We start from the raw sequence: 17161 nt of genomic DNA, 5'->3' as shown, positions 1-17161 counted from the left end.
TGATTGGTAGGTGCTGAGAAATAACAAGTAAGCCAGTAGAAGTTATATATGAGCAATAGAGTCTGCCTGCAGAGAGGGATATTTAGTTTTAGCAGTATAGGGGATCTGCATTCTGCAGGTATAAAGTAGAAAAGGATGGAGTCTTCAAAATTACTAGAGGGAGAAGTGTTGTGCTGCTATAGGAGCAGGTTTCCTATTAAATGTATCACATCCCTTCATCACAGAGTTGCAGTATAATAACATTTAAAGATAGGATAATATCTTAATCTTAATATCTCTAATAGGAGGAATTAATTATAAGATATGTTAACAAACAAGATACAATTTTTTCTTCATGTAGTATTTTGTTTAATACACCTCACATACTCTGTTTCAGGGGAACTTAAAGAGTACACCAGCGATTTAGTATTGTACTTTTGGGCAGCTGTGGCTTAGAGTTGGAGCGGGTCATCCACCAATCGGAAGGTCGGTGGTTCAATCCCCGGCTCCTCCAGTCCACATGTTGAAGTGTCCTCGAGCAAGATACTTAACCCCAAATTGCTCCCGAAGGCTGTGCCATCGATGTGTAAATGAGTATTTAGATTAGATCTTGATGGGCTGGTTGGCACCTTGCATGGCATCAGTGTATGAATGTGTGTGTAAATGGGTGAATATTGACATGTAGTGTGAAGAGCTTTGAGTTGTCTGAAAACTAGAAAGGCACTGTACAAATGCAAGAGGCAGATTTTAAAAAAGGTGGTCAAAATTGAAGCAGCAGAGGCCGAGATATCCTGACTTCTAGTCCCAGTATGGGTCAAATCTTCCAAAAATGTTGAATGCCGCATTTCCCATAATGCAACTTGAAAATATCTTTTCATTAGACCCTATTTTTTTATGACATACTATACTGTGACTTTTTATGACACTTTTTATGACATTTTCAAGGCATACCATAATATGACATTTTTGGAATTTTTTAATGACATGCTATAATACGACTTTTTTTAATGACATTTTATCATGATTAAAAAGTCATATTGTAATATCTAAAAAAAAGTCATAATTATAAAAATGTCGAAAAGTCATCAAACAGTCATAGTATAGTATGTCTAAAAAGTCATAGCATAGTATTTCGAAAGAAGTAATAAATAAGCATAGTGCATGGTATAGTGTAGTATATCAAAAACAAAGTCATAGTGTAGTATGTCGAAGAAAAAGTCATAGTATAGTATGTCGAAAAATAAAAAAAAAGTCATAGTTTGGCAAGTTAAAAAAAAGTCAGCCATAAATATTTCATTATAAAGTAGGTAATAAAAAGTGTAATGTTGGAGCTATTTCAGTGGTGACCAACAGGTGGCGCTGTGGGGAGCCATGGTAGTATGTTTTGTGTCTTAGGCCTAATTAGACTAATTAGATTCAGGTGTGGCGCACAGCGAGGTCTCTGGATTTTGACCGAGTCAGGTTCATGCTGGTGATGTTTACTTGAAAATATTTAACCTACTTTTGTTATAGTGTGAAAGTTAATCGAATGATATATCTGCAAACTGCAAACTTGGCTTTTTGGCAAGTTGTTTGGTGAGAAAGGACAAGAACCAAGAAGCACGCCATCTACACCGGAGCCAGGCGCACAACACACGGTGGGTCAACAAAATAAGTCCAAAACCTTCCTCTGTGAGAGGTTTTGAAGAAGCAACAGTGTTTACCCAAATCTGTACTTTTTGTATGGTTAGAAAACAAAAGGGTAAAATGTATACAACAATGAGGAGCTGTCACTGTTAGAAACTTATTTGTGACACTTAAAGAAAAGGCATTGCTTCATACAATAAACGATTTAGATCAATTCTGAAAATAAAGCAGCCAACTTAAAAAGGATAATTCAAGGGTTGATGTGTGAACTTGCTGAAAAAGAAAGCAACTTAAACAAATATCAAGTGCTGATCAATGACGCAAGGAGCAAATAATACTCTTGCTTTAATTGCTACCTTTGGAAGAAAGAAAAACATGAAATTTGGTCATTGTTTTATACTGTACTACAACTTTTTTAGGTCGTACTATACTATTTTTCTTTTTTTACATTTTTTTTTTCACATTTTTATGGCATACTATACTGTGATTTTTTTATGACATGCTATACCCTGTATTACCATGACTTTATGATTTTTTTGAATACTTTATTATGAAATACTGACTTCTTTATGACATTTTTATGGCATGTTATAGTATGAGTTTTGATGACTTTGTTGTTATATGAAAAAGTCAGTGTAGTATCTAGAGAGAGCTATGGTATACTATGTCGAAAGAAAAGTCAGTATAGTATGTCGAAAAAAATCATAGTATAGTATGTCGAAAAAAAGGTCTTAGTATAGTATATTAAAAAAAAGTCAGTTTGGCTAGTTAAAAACAAGTCATAGTATATTATGTCGAAAAAAGTTAAAAAAAAAAAAGTAATAGTATAACGAAAAAAAGTCATACTTATATATTTTTTTGTCGCAAAAAATGTTCATGCTATGGTATATCGAAAAATAAGTCATAGCAAAAAAGTCATTATACTATGTCGCAAAAAAAAGTCAGTATATAGTATGTCGGAAAAAAGTCATGGTATAGTATGTCGAAAAAAAAGTCATGGTATAGTATGTCGGAAAAAAAGTCATTGTATAGTATGTCGGAAAAAAAGTCATGGTATAGTATGTCGAAAAAATGTCACAAAAAAGTCGTAGTATAGTATGTCAAAAAAAGTAAAAAGAAAAAGTCATAGTATAACGAAAAAAAGTCATGATATAGTATGTTGGAAAAAAAAGTCATGGTATAGTATGACGAAAAAAATCATAGTATATTACGTCGAAAAAAAGTCATAGTATATTATGTCGAAAAAAAGTCATAGTATTTATGTCAAAAAAAGTAAAGAAAAAGTCATAGTATGTGGAAAAAAAGTCATAGTTTGGTGTTGAAAAAAAGTCAGTATATCGAAAAAAGGTCAGAAAAAAGTCAGTGTAGTATGTCGAAAAAAAAGTCATATACTATGTCGCAAAAAAAAAGTCATGGTATAGTATGTCGAAAAAAAAGTCATATACTATGTCGCAAAAAAAAAGTCATGGTATAGTATGTCGAAAAAAAAGTCATATACTATGTCGCAAAAAAAAAGTCATGGTATAATATGTCGAAAAAAAGTCATGGTATAGTATGTCAGAAAAAAAGTCATGGTATAGTAGGTCGAAAAAAAAGTCATACTATGTCGCAAAAAAAAAGTCATGGTATAATATGTCGAAAAAAAAGTCATGGTATAGTATGTCGAAAAAAAAGTCATATACTATGTCGCAAAAAAAAAGTCATGCTATAGTATGTCGAAAAAAAAGTCATATACTATGTCGCAAAAAAAAAGTCATGGTATAATATGTCGAAAAAAAAGTCATGGTATAGTATGTCGAAAAAAAGTCATAGTATATTATGTCGAAAAAAAGTCATGGTATAGTATGTCAGAAAAAAAGTCATGGTATAGTAGGTCGAAAAAAAAGTCATGGTATAGTATGTCGAAAAAAAAGTCATATACTATGTCGCAAAAAAAAAGTCATGGTATAATATGTCGAAAAAAAAGTCATATACTATGTCGCAAAAAAAAAGTCATGGTATAATATGTCGAAAAAAAAGTCATGGTATAGTATGTCGAAAAAAAGTCATAGTATATTATGTCGAAAAAAAGTCATGGTATAGTATGTCAGAAAAAAAGTCATGGTATAGTAGGTCGAAAAAAAAGTCATATACTATGTCGCAAAAAAAAAGTCATGGTATAATATGTCGAAAAAAAAGTCATGGTATAGTATGTCGAAAAAAAAGTCATATACTATGTCGCAAAAAAAAAGTCATATACTATGTCGCAAAAAAAAAGTCATGGTATAATATGTCGAAAAAAAAGTCATGGTAGTATGTCGAAAAAAAGTCATAGTATATTATGTCGAAAAAAAGTCATGGTATAGTATGTCAGAAAAAAAGTCATGGTATAGTATGTCGAAAAAAAAGTCATATACTATGTCGCAAAAAAAAAGTCATGGTATAATATGTCGAAAAAAAAGTCATGGTATAGTATGTCGAAAAAAAAGTCATACTATGTCGCAAAAAAAAAGTCATGGTATAATATGTCGAAAAAAAAGTCATATACTATGTCGCAAAAAAAAAGTCATGGTATAGTATGTCGAAAAAAAAGTCATATACTATGTCGCAAAAAAAAAGTCATGGTATAATATGTCGAAAAAAAAGTCATGGTATAGTATGTCGAAAAAAAGTCATAGTATATTATGTCGAAAAAAAGTCATGGTATAGTATGTCAGAAAAAAAGTCATGGTATAGTAGGTTGAAAAAAAAGTCATATACTATGTCGCAAAAAAAAAGTCATGGTATAATATGTCGAAAAAAAAGTCATGGTATAGTATGTCGAAAAAAAAGTCATATACTATGTCGCAAAAAAAAAGTCATGGTATAATATGTCGAAAAAAAAGTCATGGTATAGTATGTCGAAAAAAAGTCATAGTATATTATGTCGAAAAAAAGTCATGGTATAGTATGTCAGAAAAAAAGTCATGGTATAGTAGGTTGAAAAAAAAGTCATATACTATGTCACAAAAAAAAAGTCATGGTATAATATGTCGAAAAAAAAGTCATGGTATAGTATGTCGAAAAAAAAGTCATGGTATAGTATGTCGAAAAAAAAGTCATGGTATAGTATGTCGAAAAAAAGTCATGGTATAGTATATCGAAAAAAAAGTCATACACTATGTCGCAAAAAAAAAGTCATGGTATAATATGTCGAAAAAAAAGTCATGGTATAGTATGTCGAAAAAAAGTCATAGTATATTATGTCGAAAAAAAATCATGGTATAGTATGTCAGAAAAAAAGTCATGGTATAGTATGTCGAAAAAAAAGTCATATACTATGTCGCAAAAAAAAAGTCATGGTATAATATGTCGAAAAAAAAGTCATGGTATAGTATGTCGAAAAAAAGTCATAGTATATTATGTCGAAAAAAAGTCATGGTATAGTATGTCAGAAAAAAAGTCATGGTATAGTAGGTCGAAAAAAAAGTCATACTATGTCGCAAAAAAAAAGTCATGGTATAATATGTCGAAAAAAAAGTCATGGTATAGTATGTCGAAAAAAAGTCATAGTATATTATGTCGAAAAAAAGTCATGGTATAGTATGTCAGAAAAAAAGTCATGGTATAGTAGGTCGAAAAAAAAGTCATGGTATAGTATGTCGAAAAAAAAGTCATATACTATGTCGCAAAAAAAAAGTCATGCTATAGTATGTCGAAAAAAAAGTCATATACTATGTCGCAAAAAAAAAGTCATGGTATAATATGTCGAAAAAAAAGTCATGGTATAGTATGTCGAAAAAAAGTCATAGTATATTATGTCGAAAAAAAGTCATGGTATAGTATGTCAGAAAAAAAGTCATGGTATAGTAGGTCGAAAAAAAAGTCATGGTATAGTATGTCGAAAAAAAAGTCATATACTATGTCGCAAAAAAAAAGTCATGGTATAATATGTCGAAAAAAAAGTCATGGTATAGTATGTCGAAAAAAAAGTCATACTATGTCGCAAAAAAAAAGTCATGGTATAATATGTCGAAAAAAAAGTCATATACTATGTCGCAAAAAAAAAGTCATGGTATAATATGTCGAAAAAAAAGTCATGGTCTAGTATGTCGAAAAAAAGTCATAGTATATTATGTCGAAAAAAAGTCATGGTATAGTATGTCAGAAAAAAAGTCATGGTATAGTAGGTCGAAAAAAAAGTCATATACTATGTCGCAAAAAAAAAGTCATGGTATAATATGTCGAAAAAAAAGTCATATACTATGTCGCAAAAAAAAAGTCATGGTATAGTATGTCGAAAAAAAAGTCATATACTATGTCGCAAAAAAAAAGTCATATACTATGTCGCAAAAAAAAAGTCATGGTATAGTATGTCGAAAAAAAAGTCATATACTATGTCGCAAAAAAAAAGTCATGGTATAATATGTCGAAAAAAAAGTCATGGTATAGTATGTCGAAAAAAAGTCATAGTATATTATGTCGAAAAAAAGTCATGGTATAGTATGTCGAAAAAAAAGTCATATACTATGTCGCAAAAAAAAAGTCATGGTATAATATGTCGAAAAAAAAGTCATGGTATAGTATGTCGAAAAAAAAGTCATATACTATGTCGCAAAAAAAAAGTCATGGTATAGTATGTCGAAAAAAAAGTCATATACTATGTCGCAAAAAAAAAGTCATGGTATAGTATGTCGAAAAAAAAGTCATATACTATGTCGCAAAAAAAAGTCATGGTATAATATGTCGAAAAAAAAGTCATGGTATAGTATGTCGAAAAAAAGTCATAGTATATTATGTCGAAAAAAAGTCATGGTATAGTATGTTGAAAAAAAAAGTCATAGTATAGTATGTCGAAAAAAAAGTTTTAGTTTTTTTTTTACTTTTAATGACTTTTGTGTTTTTGTTTCCAGATACTATACTATAAATTCTTTTGGACATACTGTACTATGACTTTTTATGACATACTATACTATGACATTTTAAAATGACCTCTTTAGGATTTTGTTTCATGACATACTATACTATGACTTTTTCATGAAATTACTTACGACACTATTTTATGGCATACTGTACTATGACATTTTTGTAAAACATTTTTATGGCATACTATGGTATGACATTGTTATGACATACTATACTATGACTTTACCATGAATTTATTTATTTATTGTCATTGCAAAGATGTTAGCATTTAGCTCATACATACAGCTTCACAGAGCTGCTAGCATGGACCACCTGCTAACCCTCAGTAGGTTATAAGCAGGCAGATAACTACTGCTACTGAGGAGTACTGCTATACTACAAAGTACTGGAATTGTGAGTTTGTGGCAGTGGATAAAAAAAAACTGCCTGGAAAAAAAAAGCAGAACAAATACGGCGGCCCTGTGAGTTCAATGCATTGTGAATTAAGAAACACATGCAAATAGACAAGACAAGACATTTGACTGCTTTTGTTTCATAATGCAGAACCGCAAACACCAACAAAAGAGTGGCACAGAGGAGACAGGTCCAGATTCTTTTTATTATTTGGTACCCATGAATAGATAGCAGGTGCTTGAGTATTTTACAGCACCCTTAGTCTTCTTGCTGATTGAGAAACTAAAAGCACAAAATGCCCTGAATATGTTACATGCATAGTAATGTGCCCATATTATAATAAAGTGTGCTTTTGGATAATGAAATTTAGCCAATTTACATCTACAATGCACCCTGTACATAGTGTCATTGTGTTTGTGCTGAGAATAACATTTGGTACATCGACTCAAGTTAAGCATCTCTCTCTCTCTACCTTATAATCAAGAGGTTATTGGTTTATGATGATTATTAATATGACCTGTACAGTGCATTGCAACAACTCTAATAGAAAAGAATAGGAGAGATACACTCATTCAGCAGTGTAGTCCGTCACTGTAGCAGTCACTGGCCTCATGGGGGAGCTGTGAGACTTCAAATCTCCGTATTCCAAGTGCTTTCTGTCTGTAAAAGAAGTTTGTAGCCACAGTGGAGCACAGAGGCCTTAACGTTCAGTGTGCGGCGCCCATGATGGGTCAATTATTGTTCCCAGTTGCATTTCGGGGCTTTAATGTCCGTTCACCGAGGAGTGTTGCTCCACGTCTGTGTGCCGTCTTTGGAAAGCCAAACCATCTTCCCCTAAACTCCATTATGGTCCACTAACATGCACCATTGCCCCCAAAGTCATTAAAGCACATGACGATTATTAGATGGAGAGTAATGGCATACATTTTGCCAAACAAAAGTGGGCAGGTTTCATTCTTTTGACAAAACAAAAGATGAAATTCATGCAGTAAAAAAAGCGACAACACATAAATGATCCCATGTTGGGCTGCAGGCCTTGTAATACCTCCATGAACGGAGAACAGCTAGGTTTGACATCATGATGTCCTTCGATATGAACGCAGTTTAATACAGTCTTGTAACACTCTGTTGCTGGTCCTGTGATTTAACCACCACTAGATGGACCCATGGCACTGGAAACGTTTAAAAACTACATTATAGTAGGAGCCCAAAAAAGCAGTGACTGTGCACACTAGAACTGTGACTAGATAAAAGCTCAAATCACTGTGACACTGTGTTTTACGCTTCGCAGTTATTCACACAGACTTTTGGAATTGACTAATTTGACTGTAGCCTGAACTGTTTGGAACTTGAAGGCTGGAAGTTCAGTGAACCAATTTGCCAACTGGATTAAATTAATCTTTGTCATAAGTCTCATTACAAAGCACTGTTGTAGAAACAATAAATCTTCAACAAAGACATTTGGATGAAACATGCAACGGTGCAGTGTGAATGCTACATTAAGCCCTTATGCCAGATTTTGGAATGTAATGAAGCATGAAAAGTTAACCTTCAAAAGTCTATTTTGTAGATGTTGTTGTAAATATAACTTAAAACAATAGAACAATAAAACAACTTTGTATTCTTGAATACGGCCAAAACTATGTTCACTATTTAACTGACATATGTGCTTTATAAGGAACAGATATAATAGAAATTTTAAGGATATAAAAAGGATATATTTTTAAAAAAAAGAAAAAGAAAGAAGTGGTCACACACTTTAGTTATTGCTGGCTGCCTTGTGAGACATATGCAAAAATACTGTAGGTTTGTGTTGATGTGCCTCTTTGACCTCTTTGGCCCCAGCTGTTTTAGGACAACTAGTCAATTCATTGCAAATGCTGTGGCAAATAGCTTTTAAATGTAGTTTTCGATCAAAGAATATTGTTGCGAAACCACAGATGTGCTTTTAATATCCAATAAACACATATATGAAACAAATTAAACAATATTAACTGATCAGCTCAGTCGACAAAGAGCCCAACGACTAGTTTGCCGACTGAGTGATCAAAAGAGGGCAGCCCTAGTCTGAATGTGCTTATACCGTATGCTGCATGCCATGTGGTGCGTTGGCTGAGGTTTCCCTTGTCAGCATTGTCTGTCTTTTCCCTCAGTGGTTCCGTGTGGGGCGTTCACCCTGGCGGGCCCAGTGCTGCACTACCAGTATGGCAGCAGTCCTCGGAGCAGTGTGTGAGAGCCTCCACAGCAGCCCTGTCCAGCCCGGCTCCACTGTCCATGCCCCCACTCCGGCCCCTGTGTGGCGGTCACCCCTCCAACAGGGTCTGGCTGTGCCCCTCCAGCACAGGCTGTGTCAGGATGACTGCATCAGGCCTGTCAGGCGCTTTCCCGTCAACGACTTGCCCTAGAAGGTAAATTAAAATGAAAACACAGACTGAGATGAAAGTACTTTATAAGTCACAAAAAATCTCTACCAACGTGCTTTTTTATTCTAAAATGCTTGGTTGCAACCATTCATGTGACTAGCATGTGATCTTTATACACATCTTATTACAGGTAGCCATAATAGAGTGTAATATGGTTATAATTGCAAAAGCCACTGATAGTGAGCCAGCCAGTGTGGTTTGTGATATGAACAGCCCCAGCTCCAAATGACTTACCACACTGCGGGTGAACTTCTCCAAGGAGGTGCGGCGGCCCTGTTCAGTGTCTGCTGGCTGCTGTTTTGGGAGGGGGGGAAGCAGGGTGAGTGTTCGGGTCAGGTGTTGACGGGAGGTGGGGGGGGGGTCAGGGAGGTGATGTAATTAGTGAGGAAAAAAGGGGCCAAGCATTGCAAAAATGAGGGCCGAGGATAAGGTGGGAGTTGCATTTTATTTTAGGAAATGGATTGGGGTCAGTGACAGGCCAGCAGAAGGAGCAGTGTCCAAACGGAAAAGGGCAGAAAGGCCAGCATGAACAGAGGCAGCTGTGATTTGCTGAAAAGCTCCATATTACACAGTAACAGCTGTATGACTATTTAATTGTGCAAGTCTTAAAAATTACACTGATAACATATAGAACATGAAGCTAACAAAATCACTGCTACAGCATTAGGCTGCATCTGTCAACCACTTATGCACTGTACTCTTATGTCGTATCTATGTGCTGTATGTTGCCTATTGTCTATTTACAGCATGACCTCTTTTACACAGCAGTTTGCTGCTGTTTGGCATATGATGTCATGTTTTTCCGAGACTGTTCCATAGACATTTTACATAATTTAGCAGTTTTCTTGCACCTGCATCTTGGGAACAGTTGTTTTGCCTTTTTAGGGCTCTGTTAGTCTCATGACGGTATCAAACTGCAGAATGCCAGAACTTGTTAAGAGCTGCCAAATGGCATTAAAACGGCCCGACTTTGTAGCATGTAAGTGTGATCAGATTACCTTAAAGTGCAAGTCTTAAACCTTGAGTTGTTTGAATTACTTTTCCTATGTATATTATAAGATGATCACTAACTAGTGGTGGAAGCATTCAGATCTTTTACTCTAATATAAGTATCAATACCATAGTGTAGAAATACTCTATTACAGGCAAAAGTGAAAAGTACAAGCCTCCAAAATGGATGTAGAAGTATAAAGTATATAAAATGGAAATGCTCAAGTACAAATACCTCAAAATTTGACTTAAGTACAGTACTTAAGTAAATGTACTTAGTTACATACGGGCTGTATTTTTGTGGCGGCGAAACAACCAGCGCGAGCAGAGAATAGACAATCGTAAATACATTTTTATTACACAATTCCCAGTCAGTAGATCTATATCTACAGTATATAGGGCTGTCACAATAACCGCAATATTGCCATATCGAGCTATTGACAAGCCAACCACAGGGAATGGCAATATAATAAAGTCCAAGATCGGTTGAACAGACCTCGCTGCATGACTTTTCCTTTGGTTATCCAGCATGTTTCTTTGCCTTTTCCTGTGTGCGTGAATGTCTGACCAGTAAGTCATATGTTCTCATGGTAATATTGAGCCTGAGAACGGACTTGTTTCTGACTATGTACATTCCTCTGAGTTAATTGATAAACTCTCAAGGAGTTAACAGAGTTATCATGTGTAAATTAGGCTCCGTTTTATTTAATACAGTCTGTAATCCTGTTTCTGTTCATGGATATTATATTGTGTAGTTGTTAATTGCAGCAGTCTCTCCTAAGAAACTCTGATATTGATATTGAGTGTCAATATGCCTATTGATAGTAATATTCTATTATAGGTCTGCTAGTTTGATTATTGCTGTTAGTGTTCAAATTATAAGCAAAGCCTAGTTAAAGGTTGGTAATTATCACTAATCTGATGTGTATTTTATTTCCAATGTGTTTCAGACCACACACCTTCTGATACGTGCCATAATTGGGCCTACTGTACTGCTGAGCTGTATTAAGGACAAATCAGTCACTAAACGGTTAAAGCTCCATCCTGTCTAGTGGTTCTGACACCGAGGGTGAGTGCTATCCAAATTATTATTATTATTATTTTTAAATTCTTTGCAAAAGGAGCGCCGCGTATTTACACTAGGCTACAAACAACACTTTTCCGGGGCGCAGAGTTGAAAAATGTTCAATTTATGGTTAAATGCTGCGCTCGTCGCTGTCACTTTTTACCAAATCAATCATCACATCCTGCATGTACAAGTGCTGAGCAACAACAATGGAGGAGAAATGAATACACATAGACAGACGGGTCCGTCCTCTCTCCCTATACGTGCTTCGGCCTTTCCATTATACACAGCAAGTACTCTACCTTGTGCCGACATTTTGCTTCTGTAAATTTTCCGTATCATAGCAACCAGAGCGTCTCAGCTGAAAAAAACGCTGCGCCTCATTGCCCTTCAATGTTCTGCACTTTACAATAATCAAGTATTTAATTAGTTTTAAAACTGTGTTGGCTTTGTCATTTAAAAAGCAACAATATAATTAATAATAGACTAACCATAAAGATTATTTATATAACACTAAAATCAGGATAAATTAGTAATTAGTAATTTGCAATAAAAAAAATGGCATTAATACCACATATTGTGCTTTTGAGCAGGGGAAATTCATTCACAGCGACAGCCTTATATCTATATATTTATATCAGTATCGGTTGTTCTACTGTATGAAAAGCTTCACTGTGATTGGCACAGCTGTTTCAGAGCGATGAAACCGGTGATGTGACCACACCTCTGATTTATTTTACCAAGCCCTTTTGCACATATATGAACCAAAAAAAAGCTTGGCACTTGTGCGATATAATTGGGCCCCATATCTAATTACTGACTACTTACATACAATAGATATGAACCTGGAATGTCTTTTAAATCATAAAAAAATAATCAAACCAATATGAAAAATGCAATAAGTGACAAGCTTGTGTAAAAGAAAAGGTGACATAGGGATCAGAGAGTACAGCTCACCTTCTTTCTGGCTAACAGGAGGTCTTGGTAGATGTTGGATCGCAAAAAGCGTGCATAGCTGTCACTTTTCATTAGCTTGAATATGTGCTCCTGCAATAGAAAGAAAAAACGGATGAGTGTGTGTTGGCCTGGGAGAAAAGTGAGTGAAAAGTAAAAGTAAAGAGAAGAGTGCAGAGTAATAAAGGAGGTCTGATTATGGTAATGCCATGCATGCATGTGTGATTCGGACTCTGTGATGCAAACCGAGCGTGCTGACTTGAACGCCATAGTCCTGTGAGACACAGCTGAGTAATGTCCTGCCAGTGAGAGGCGTTCCACGTCACACTTCACCAACCCACTTTAAACCAAAGGAATCCATGGTGAACCGACCGAACAACCTATTCATGGCATTACTCGCCTCATTAGGCTCTGGCACAAACACACTCCGTCATTCTCTCCTCTCGCTTTTCAGTTCCTCCGTGCCCTCTCACTCATTCACTTGTGTAACATGAGTGGGGTGGAAGGGTTCAGTGTTTCTGTGGGCGAGTGGATGGGAGAGGAAATAAATGGCTGTAGTGTGTGTGTGTGTGTGTGTGTGTGTTATAAACTGGGATGTAGTGGAGGGTAAATAGAGCTTATACATATATAAAAATATAAATTTGTTACTTTGTCTTTATGTACCACTAAATCACTTTCTATGTAGCACTAGAGAAGTATTGGGTTGTATCAATGTGTTCAGGCTCAGGTGTGTTAGCACTCTAGTGTCTGGTGTTTATTCAGACCTGTGTGAGTGTGTGTTCATGCGTGCGTGAACATGTATAGCCATGTGAATTGATCCATGAGGAAGAAACAACAGAGTCCACCTGAGCATCCTCGTAGCTGTATCGTCCGGGGTCTTTGAGGTTCTGGCTGGTGCGCTCGTAGCTGTGAGAGTCCAGGTTGATGGAGCTCGGCGCGCCCTCGGCCAGAAACTCCTGCCAGATCTCCTGCGCCCTGGAGGACACTTCCTGGAGCGGCCGCCGCTTCAGATCCTGCACTGCTAACCAGAACCTACAACAGCATTGCATCTAAATCAATAACAACTTCTCCAAAATAAAAGATTCTGTGTAAACAAAAATTGTTCAGCTGCCTGTTTTGTTACATTCACTCTTATGCTGATGATGCCATTTAATGTGATATCTGAATTAATTATTTCTATCATATGTTAACACACTTGTTACGACTTCACAATAGTGGAAGAAGTATTCACTCTAATTACATAAAAATAGCAATACTACAATTTAAAAATGCACCATTCAAATCTTTACTTGCATACATTTAGTATGTCAGCAGTAGTGAAGCTATTTTTTATTACTACTCAGTATTATATTATTAATAATGCTGCATGATGCAAAGAGGTAAACAGCATTTTAACATTGTACAGTAGCAGGGCAAAGTGAAGCTCATTTTTGTATACTGTTGGGTAAAAATGTTAAAACTATTCCTTATATTTTACAAGGTTTTATACAGCATGTAGCATCTTACTCCACAGTTATGCGACAGTAAAAACTAATTTTTTACCAGTGAAATGTAGTGGAGTAGAAGTATAAAGTAGTAGAAAGTACCTCAAAACTGTAGGCTACTTGATTAAATGTACTTTTCACCACTGTGCATGGTATTAATAGCATCTATTTTAAAGTATTAAGGAGTTGTAGTAGTTATAATAAAAACCTTAGTCTCTGTGCAGAAAGATGCCTAAAATCGAATTAGATCATATTATCTAGTTATCGTATCCACAACAACTGCATCATCAGGAGTGATCCATTGTTAATATAAAAATATTGATTATAGTCGCTCTAAGAAAGGCACGAGGTACAACGTCAGACTCACCGCAGGTTCTCCGAGCTGAACTCTGACTCGAGGAACTTCAGGAACTGGTCTCGTCCTGCCGGATCTTTCAGAGCCTCCTCCAGAGAGAAGCCCCATTTCTTCACACGCTGCTGGCTGGGGTCACGACTGCTCAGAATAAAACAGATTAGAAAAGAAAAGCAAAAAAAAAAAAAGAAAATAGGTCATTTTTCCTCACAGTGTACAGAGAGCAGAGGCCAGAATGTCAGAACACAGTAAACCTTTGGGAATGCCAGCATTAGTTCTCATTTGAGACGAGATAGAAACAGACAGATCACTTCTAAGTTCATCATCACCGAGACCTCTACGCTTCACCTGACCTCAGTGTTGGTTTAAAGCATCATCAGCCTCCTGTGAACTCTCAGCCTGCGTCCCAACGTGGCCCCAACAGCCTCACCTTGCCTCCAAGTCCCAGAAGGAAGTGTCATCACCGATCCAGGGGTTGGAAGGCTCTGTGGCCGACACAAAGGGGTCATATTCGATGAACTGCTCCGTGTAGGTCATCAGACTGTCGGCCACTTTGGAAACCTTCATACAGTGTCTGTCCAGTTGGATGTTCAAGAAGGAAATCTGACGGAGAGGGAGAGAGAATAATGAGGAAGCTAAATAAGGTAACAGCTCATCAGTCTGCGTCCCCGACTGTCGTTATGATGGATGGGCGAGGCAGACTGGTGGTAATGACCTATGGAGAAGACTGTCACACTATGAGTTACCTCCTTCTGAACGTCCTCTTTGGTGGGCTTCCTGGTCGGCTGGGAGCTAATGTGGACGGGACTCGGCTGGCTCTGGCTGTCATCTGGAACCCCATAGACCGACTGGAGAAGACGACAGGAGAGACATGTTTTGATAAACTATTACAGATCAGGGGCTCGATATTGTAGATTGATGAATGTCAGGTAATAGTTGTGGGACTAGTACTGTAGCTACCATTGGTGTCATCATGGCCTCAGTATTGTGTCTGGGAATCAGGAGGTTTAAATGATCTGAAGAAGACTTTGTTTTACAACTACACAAAGATTACACATGGTGGGTTTGAATTTTTAGAATATGTTGAATCTTTAGAGCTTTAGATTTTTGATTGCTTTTACACACAAATGTTTATACTTTTGTAAAAATTAGAATTACTTTATTAATCAATCCCTCTTGGGAAAATTCAATTAGTATTTATATATGTTCTGTAAATAATTCTATGTTTTATATACTGTATATTATAAAATAAATACTTAACTAAAAAATAAATAAACTATTTTATATATATATACATATATATATATATACACACACACACATATATACACATATATTTATGTATATATATATATGTTTGTATATACAGTATATCAGCCATAACATTAGGTCAGCATGGACACTTCTGGTAGGTCCTGACCACTGCAGACCGGGAACATCCCACAAGAGCTGCAGTTCTGGAGATGCTCTGACCCAGTCGTCTAGCCAGCACTATTTGGCCCTTGTCAAAGTCGCTCACATCCTTACGCTTGCCCATTTTTTCTGCTTCCAACACAAAGTCCAAAGTTCAAAATGTTCGCTTGCTGCCTAATATATCCCATCCACTGCCAGGTGCCATTGTAACGAAATAATCCATGTTATTCACTTCAACTCTCAGTGGTCTTAATGTTATGGTTGATCGGTGTATATGTGTATATATATATATACAGTATATACATATATACATACACATAAATATATATGTATATATATTTATACATTTGTGTGAATATATTTATGTGTGTATATATATATATATATATATATACATAAAACACTGAAAAAGGCTTTGAAGCATTTAGGGATATACAATTTACAGAAAATGTAATTGAGTGGTTAAATGAATAAAACATTCGAATTAAACATTTTGGTGGGTAGTCAAAAACAGTCAGGAGTGGTGAGGTGGTGCTGGACCTCGGTATTTCTAAACTACTGATGTCAACCATACCAGTGTTGAGATGATAATTACATTAAGGTTTGGAAAGCTAACTTTTCATCTTCTCTTCTCTCCTCACCTTTTTTACTCTGTGTGGGTTCCTCTCTCTTCGGCACTTGCGGATGTCCATCTCTGTAGTGTTGACACAGCCTGGCTGTGGGAGGGGACGGGAGACAGAGCGCGTTTCGGGGTCAGATAACAGTGTTTCTCCAGCATGCATTGTCTGCGCCTGTCTCTCCTCACACAATATGATGCTGTTCCTCTATTCAGCAATGCCACGCTCACAAAAGGCTTGTATGCAAAGTGACTGCCACCAAATCTGATTCTGCTACCAATAACAAAACGGGGCTCTCGGGCTGAACAGTGTGTGCAGCTGAATCTGCTGTTTTCAGGCTTTTAATGCTAAAATTGTCTACCCACATAACTCCCTCTTTGCTTTCTTTCTACTTTGTTCATTTCCATTTTTACACTGTTGCAGCATCTGACCCTCCTTTCCTTTCGTCCCTAACTCACCACTGGCCGATGGACGTCCCAGAATGCCCTCTCCTGGCTATCCAGGATCTTCCTCTCTGCCTTGTCCTTCTTCCTGTCGATCCTGTCAACAGAGGAAACAGGCCACTTACAGTATATATAGAGCACATACCTCTGAAATATCAGGCCAAACACAATAAATCCTGCCCCATAATTAAGTCACACACTCTCAAACACACACTAAGCCACATATTTGTTAATACCACTTACAGGGCAGAGTTGGGAGCAAAAAGCTGAAGAGTGTAGGTCTTAACCCGTCTGCTCGCCTCACCAAGCGATGCCAGGTTTTGCCGCTGGTGGGGCCGAGCTCTTACATAACTGACATTTACTGATCGGCCCTCGCTAGGTATTGTTTACTCCCCTGATGTAAGAAGAATTATTGCTTTCCATATCACCCCCACTTGTTAAAAATAAACGTGTCCGATAAACAATGGCAACTTTAAAGATTTTTATAGACGAGATTTTTCCTCACTAAAACGATGCATGACATAGTGGTGTGCTTAC

General features: G+C 36.4%; 1 protein-coding gene and 1 long non-coding RNA gene across 7 annotated transcripts in view; one reads left to right on the top strand and one right to left on the bottom strand.

Moving 5' to 3' along the window:
* The first annotated feature begins 1347 nt into the window (after positions 1-1347).
* On the top strand, positions 1348-13370 carry LOC119474714. Of its 2 annotated transcripts, none has more exons than XR_005203627.1 (3): positions 1348-1616; positions 9036-9290; positions 13141-13370. It is a non-coding gene; the product is annotated as an uncharacterized LOC119474714 (long non-coding RNA). The 2 variants fall into 2 exon arrangements; XR_005203626.1 differs by having other exon boundaries at positions 1349-1616; positions 13120-13370.
* LOC119474713 (regulator of G-protein signaling 6-like) overlaps positions 7068-17161 on the bottom strand; it is a 53887-nt gene continuing 43793 nt past the window's right edge. For 3 of the 5 annotated variants that reach the window (XM_037746897.1, XM_037746898.1, XM_037746901.1), the window contains 9 exons: positions 16640-16721; positions 16206-16280; positions 14898-14999; positions 14582-14754; positions 14167-14292; positions 13161-13347; positions 12319-12408; positions 9540-9599; positions 7068-9283 (listed from right to left, as the gene is read on the bottom strand). In XM_037746897.1, the coding sequence (XP_037602825.1) occupies positions 9233-9283; positions 9540-9599; positions 12319-12408; positions 13161-13347; positions 14167-14292; positions 14582-14754; positions 14898-14999; positions 16206-16280; positions 16640-16721 (946 nt within the window). In that variant the 3' untranslated portion in view covers positions 7068-9232. The remainder of the gene's footprint in view (positions 9284-9539; positions 9600-12318; positions 12409-13160; positions 13348-14166; positions 14293-14581; positions 14755-14897; positions 15000-16205; positions 16281-16639; positions 16722-17161) is intronic. The other 2 variants (XM_037746899.1, XM_037746900.1) reach the window with 2 other exon arrangements.

The sequence above is a fragment of the Sebastes umbrosus genome, chromosome 16, assembly GCF_015220745.1.
Source record: "Sebastes umbrosus isolate fSebUmb1 chromosome 16, fSebUmb1.pri, whole genome shotgun sequence".
Lineage (NCBI taxonomy): Eukaryota > Metazoa > Chordata > Actinopteri > Perciformes > Sebastidae > Sebastes > Sebastes umbrosus.
Note: the sequence above shows the minus strand (reverse complement) of the source record. Positions and strands in the feature narration are given on the sequence as shown.